Source organism: Lactuca serriola, chromosome 3 (assembly GCF_051521515.1).
Source record: "Lactuca serriola cultivar US96UC23 chromosome 3, Lser_US96UC23_V15, whole genome shotgun sequence".
Lineage (NCBI taxonomy): Eukaryota > Viridiplantae > Streptophyta > Magnoliopsida > Asterales > Asteraceae > Lactuca > Lactuca serriola.
Window position 1 is genome coordinate 45,954,367 of NC_136410.1, and position 6,594 is coordinate 45,960,960.

Sequence of the window (6,594 nt, forward strand, 5' to 3'; positions counted from 1 at the left end):
CTTGAAGTGTTCCAGGAAGGGCATATTTTCCTTTTCCAATTCTTTGGGGATGTTAGCTATTGAACCCCTACAACCGCTCCTTCTTTTTGCAACTGAGGGCCTGTGGAAGCCTCCGTCCGAACCATAAATGGATTTAATCACCTCAACCCACATATCATTGTTTGAAACCTTGAATTTCCACCACCACTTTCCCATCAAAGCTAAATTTTGTGCCTTTAGACTACCGATCCCCATAACTCCTTTGTCTATAGCAGTAAGTGTTTTGTCCCATGCAATCCATACCTTCTTCTTCGAGTCCATATCTCCTCCCCGGAAGAATCGCATTCTGATTCTCTCCAAGCGCTTAATAACTTTAACTGGAGCTTTGAATAGAGAGAAATAAAAGGAACCAAGACTACTTAAAACAGATTTGCACAAAGTTAATCGACCACCAAAAGACAAAGTATTTTCCTTCCACTTTGATAACTTCGCCTGGAATTTTTCTACAATTGGATTCCAATGTATAGATCTTGCCATAGATGCCCCACAGGGAGACCTAGATAAATGAAAGGGAGTGAACCAATAGAGCAATTGAAGATTCTAGCCACCAAATTCAATTCACAATTTTGGACCCCAAAACCAAGTATCTTGCTTTTCAGCATGTTCACCTTAAGTCCTGATGATAGTTCAAAGCATCTTAATTAGGATTCTGATTAATTTTTTTTGCATTCTCAATCGACCAAGAACCCATAAAAATTACATCATCTGCGTATTGGAGATGTGATATAACCGGGCCATCTTGCGGTAATTTAATGCCCTGAAACAAACCTTTTTCTTTTGCCATTTCCATCGCCATGTGCAGTCCCTTTACTGCAATAATAAATAGGAACGGTGATAGAGGGTCCCCCTGTCTAACCCCTCGCTCCATGCTAAATTCTGTTGCTGCAGATCCGTTTATAAGCACCGAAACTCTTGCAGAGGAGAGGCACTTAATAATCCATCTTCTGAATTTGGTCCCAAACTCCATTTTTTTCATCACAGAATCTAAATACTCCCAACTAAGGCTATCAAATGCCTTCTCGAAATCTACCTTATCCGATAAAATGTATTCATCCACTTAGTATGATCAGAAAAACATGAAAGGGAAAAATAGACATTTTTTTCGTTTTTACTTTTTGTGAGATTGATTTTGCTTTTTTATTGATTTTTTACTTTTGTAAAAACTAATTAATATTTTGTTTTGTGTATTTTCTTTTTTTATGGTATGATTGATTAGGGTGATGTTCAATAGAGAACCATAATTAACCAAGGAACCAAGAAACCAATCTTTTTTTTTCAACTTTTAGAACTTTTTTTTATAAAAAAAAAACTAAAAATACAGAAATTCATAATTTTTTATCCTTTTTCCAATGATATAAAATTCGAATTTTTTTACGTCAAATTCACAATGTGAATCTTCGAAAATTCAGAACGTGAATTCGGATTCACACAGTGAATCCGAAAAATATTTTTCACATTCACAATGTTAATATATGAGTTTAGATATTTTTAGATTTTTTTTTTTCGATAAAGAATAAACTCTAGAAATTGAAAAAAAAGATTTAGTTCCTTGAAAAACCCATAATTATGGTTCTCTATTGAATCTATCATATTATTATATTTAATATGAAAGATTATTAACTTCGATTGTGGAGATGATATGATTGATTACTACTCTTGAGAATCTATAAAAGTACATGTATCGATACCCTTCAATTTTATTTTATTTATTTATTTTTTATCATTATAATGATTTTTTTGTGCATTTAATTTCTTTATAAATTTTATAGAAATACTCTTCTATATTTTTATATTTTTGGTACTTTATAATTTTCATAACTGAATATTAGATATTTTAATTAAATAGCAAGCATCTATTTGCTTGCATGTTTTAATATTCAAGTTACTTTGTATGCAGAAGCAATGAGGATCATCAGCTTCACATAGATTGTATATCTTTCAAAAATTATGTTTTTATTAGATCATATTCTTTTTTTCATGTTTCTAATATTTTGAAACAGGAAATATCTTTTTATAAGCCATATGTGAAAATTTGAGTAACAATCCAATGATTCTTAGGTAAATTAGGTCTATAATTTGTACCTGTCGCTTAATGTGGATAATCGACTAGTATACACACACACCAGATTTATGATAATATAATGAGACGAGGTCGATTAGCTAGAATTCAAACACATATACAAATACGTTAACAAATAGTGGAAGCTCATTTCAAGCTAATTATCTAATTATTGTATTTGTTAAATAGTTTGGTTTGTAAGATTATCAATGGAAACCTTTGAAATGGTGAATCATGTTAATATAAATCTTATTTTAAATTTACATGTGCTCTAATTCTTTGATTGTTAATTTATATTCTACATGTTGGTGATTTGTTTCACTAATTGTATTTAAGTGTAATGAGTTGAGTTGTTGATCAAAATCAATCTTGATGAATATTAAACAAGTAAAGAAGGTGCGGAATGCACATTTGTTTAAGCTTATTCAAGATTAAAAGCAGACTGTCATTTAGAGGTAAGAGGTGAAGCCGCAGAACGAACGGGGTTCGGGGGCAGCGCCCCTAGGAGCGGGGTCCAAGGGGCGGCATCCCCTGGCTTTGCATTAATCCTTATAGAAAACCCGTTTTATGACTGTTGGTAAAACTATTTTATGATAGTTTTATTTGTTTCCAGACATGAAATTGTTTGGTGACAGTTTTCTAACAAATGAGGTATTTAACTGAATTTTGGTCAGTTTTTTGGTACTCACGAAATTGATATTTCTCATTCTCTGTTCTGAATCTCTTTTGACTTTTATCCAATCAAAGATTAGGGAGTACCATATGAATACTTTGATTTGAAAGTAAAATCATAATTCTCAGAATATTCAAATGTCTTTATTACCCCAAATTTGTAAAACTATATTCTGTGTTTGCTATTTATCGACATTTATTCACAATGCATAGAAATCCATAGAGTTTAATGAATTAACATATTAATTTCTATAATGGATATAATTCTATCAATTTTTTCTACAGACCACAATGTATTGAACAAAGTTCAATAGAACATTAAAAACACTAAATTATAATCTATATTTAAAAATTAGAATTTTTTTTCCATTGAATTTTCAATGGTCATTGAACTCTAAATTCATTGAATGCCAAAAATGATATCTCACATTGGTAGAGTTTTAACAATTAAATGAAAACTAGACTTGTCGTCTTATTTAACTCTACCATTGAAGTCACAATGTTCTAAATATGTATCAAAATTCATATTTGTTGCGGAGGACATGAACAAAGTAATATTTGTCCTTGGATTTTGTTGGAAACCTTCATCAACTTTGATTGTTTTTAAATGGATTGTAAACCTCCGATCATCCTTTCTTGAATTGAATAAAATATTTAACAGATTTTAGAGTACACTATAATATTAGATAAATATAATTCTTTTTGAGGTTTTAAAATAATTGAAGGTAAATAAAAAGTCTACATCGACGACATTTTGACGCTATGGAAAAAAAACCGTCATGATAGCGTTAAAACAAAACTTACTGTTTAAAGACCCAAAAAGCACAATAAAAACTTTCATCACCTAGTTGTAATTTGCCGATTCAATATATCATAAACCGGCAAAATTTACAACCAACACATTTAATATTTGTATTTGTCCTTTTTTGTTAGTGATGTTAGGTGAATCTTTTAACTAACACGTTCAAATATCTAACATGCTCTGACGCACATAAATGGTAAATTACATAAATGATCCATGTATTTTATAAAAGTCAAATGTTCAATTTCTACTTTTCTCTTTTCACCCGAATAATCCATATGGTTTTAATGTATTGCATACTTGGTTCACAACCATGTAAATTTACTTTTCATTTTTTATAACAAATTTAAATTTAGAAAAAGAAAAATAAATAAACCTCCTCCTCTTTATCATCTTCATCTTCTTCTTCTTCTTTTCTCTCTCTCTCTCTCTCTCTCTCTCTCTCTCTATATATATATATATATATATATATATATATATATATATATATATATATATATATATATATATATATATATATGGAGAGAATCAAATGAGAACACCTAAAAAGTTGAGAACGCAAGAACAATTGTAGACCAATCATTTCATAGAGGCGCAAAAGGATTTTTACAATATAATTAAATATGGATAATTAATTAATTCTAACAATCATGAGATATTGTCTAACTGATTGATATTTTACCCAAATACCATAAATGAATTTAATCTATTTTTAATCAAATAGATTACAAAAAAAAAACTTTTTACCATGATTAAAAAACGTTTTATTTTTATTTTTTTACCGGTATATCAAAAAGATTGATTTTACCATGATTAAAAAACGTTTTTTTAAAAAAAAAATTTACTAGTATTTCGGAAAGATTGATGAATTAAGCATTTCAACCGAATATTTGTAATCATACAAAAATAAAACATATTTGTAATCATATATGAATCCGTTGTAATCGTAAATGAATAGATGAATTAAGTTATAATGATAAACGAATATAAGACAATTTATAGAGAAAATTTACAATACAACTATAATCATAAATAAATAAAACATATCGAATATATATATATATATATATATATATATATATATATATATATATATATATATATATATATATAGATTGTATATCTATCCTTAAATAATAACACAAAAAATTACAATGTAATACATATCTTTTTTTTCTATAATCACATATGAATACAACATAAACAAAAATTAGAATAAAAATAATTAACTACTATTATATAATCATAAATGAATAAGTCAAGATCTTCTCCACTTTGTATTGTTTGGTTGTATATTAACACTCCAACATTCCGTTTTGTAGAAGCATCTCGATTTCCTCTACACACCGTCAAATAAAGAAATAAATACAATTAACAATCAACATTCCGCTTCTTCAAAAATTGTCTGTTTGTGAAATTGGTGCTTTTCTCTTCTGCAGAGCATCCAAAACCTACAACAAATGTTATAAGCATTAATGAAATGTTATAATCATTAATGATTGAAACTCAAAACTTACCTCTTGATCTCTATATCTAAAAAAGATAGTCCTAATCATGAACAGTTAAAAGATAAAATGATGATTTTATCTTTTATACTGCTGTTGTGGGAGTGGGAGTGGGTTTGAGAACAATTTCAACATTATCATGAATACCTTGAAGAAGTAATTATAATTCATCTTTTATATGTAACATTTGCAAACTCTTCTTTTTCAACGATACAACTTCGACAAACATTAAAAATCATCACCGGCCCAATTTCTCAAATCAAAGAATTCATCTTTTATTTGTCACAGTTGGAACAGACAAAACTAATGTAGCTTCAGTAACTTACACACCGGGTAATAAGATTTATGTGTAATTGAAATTAGAAATTCATTTTGTTCCAATAATTAGTGGAATTGTGTAAATGAAATCTAAATTTCACAAACATAATTCATGAATTAGGTGAGGGGAAAAGAAAATTACCTTGTAAGAGCCATCGTCTTGCTTACTGCCGAGTCTTTGGATCTCTACTTTGAGTTTTTCAACTTCTTCTTCTACATTCATGGCTGTGTTTTAGCTTTGTTGGGTTTTGGGTGCTTATCGCGTTGAGAGTTATTCTTCTTGAGTATATATATCGAACGTGAATACATCGTATGTGTATGAAATCAACAAAAAAAGATTTTACATAACTATGAAATCAGTTTCTAGAAAAGAAATTAACAAAGACTGCTGACTCAAAAGTCGCAAACTTACCTGCTATATTTTTATCCGATTCAAGGGACAGGTAGGCTTCAACCCGATTGGGAGCTGCCGGCGAAACCCACTGCCTAATTGAACATCAACCCTATTTCTACCGGAATCGAATCAAACCCACAAGCCGAGATCACCAAACTACCTTTCTCCATCGCCTTCTCATGGTACACGGCTTCCATCCTCTCCATGAACTCCGGTTCACCTGAAATATCCAGGTAATCGCACCCCGCTTCAACACAGGCAGCGACGACGGGCTCATCGTAAAGGCGAAAAGGTCCAACGCAATCGAGGATGAGCTTAGCTTCCCTCCAAACACCCCTTGTTGTCGTTTCCTCCCCCTCTCCGTTCATGAATCCTCTCCTTTTGATCAAAAGCAATTCATAGATCCTATTTCCCTTTCCCCCGTTTTGGCTTCATCGATTCCAATATGTCTCACCATTCTTTTCCCTTTTTTGGTGGATCGATGATGTACGGTGGAGGCGTACCTAGGTTTACAGAGAGAGATGGGAAATAGAAGGAAATAGGCGAGTGATTGAGGAATTATAGGAATTAAATAACGGCGGTAAAGGTCCAATTACTATAATACCCTTATCACCATTTGAAGTTACATTTTAATACCTGTAACTTTTAAAATTTTACATAAATGGTCCATTCAATAATAACCTTAGATTTAGTTTTTTAAATGGTTCAGATCTGTTCTCGCGTTCTCAACCTTTTGGGTGTTCTCATTTGATCCTACTCCTATATATATATATATATATATATATATATATATATATATATATAT

General features: G+C 30.4%; 1 protein-coding gene across 1 annotated transcript; it reads right to left on the reverse strand.

Moving 5' to 3' along the window:
• Positions 1 to 676: 676 nt before the first annotated feature.
• Positions 677 to 1,006, reverse strand: LOC145095198 (putative mitochondrial protein AtMg01250). Its single transcript, XM_079033121.1, has one exon. It carries the CDS (start codon positions 1,004 to 1,006, stop codon positions 677 to 679), a length of 330 nt encoding a protein of 109 aa, XP_078889247.1.
• Positions 1,007 to 6,594: the final 5,588 nt, after the last annotated feature.

Coding starts and splice junctions, on each gene's coding strand:
- LOC145095198 (XM_079033121.1), bottom strand. CDS start 1,006: ATGGAGTTTGGGACCAAATTCAGAAGATGGATTATTAAGTGCCTCTCC.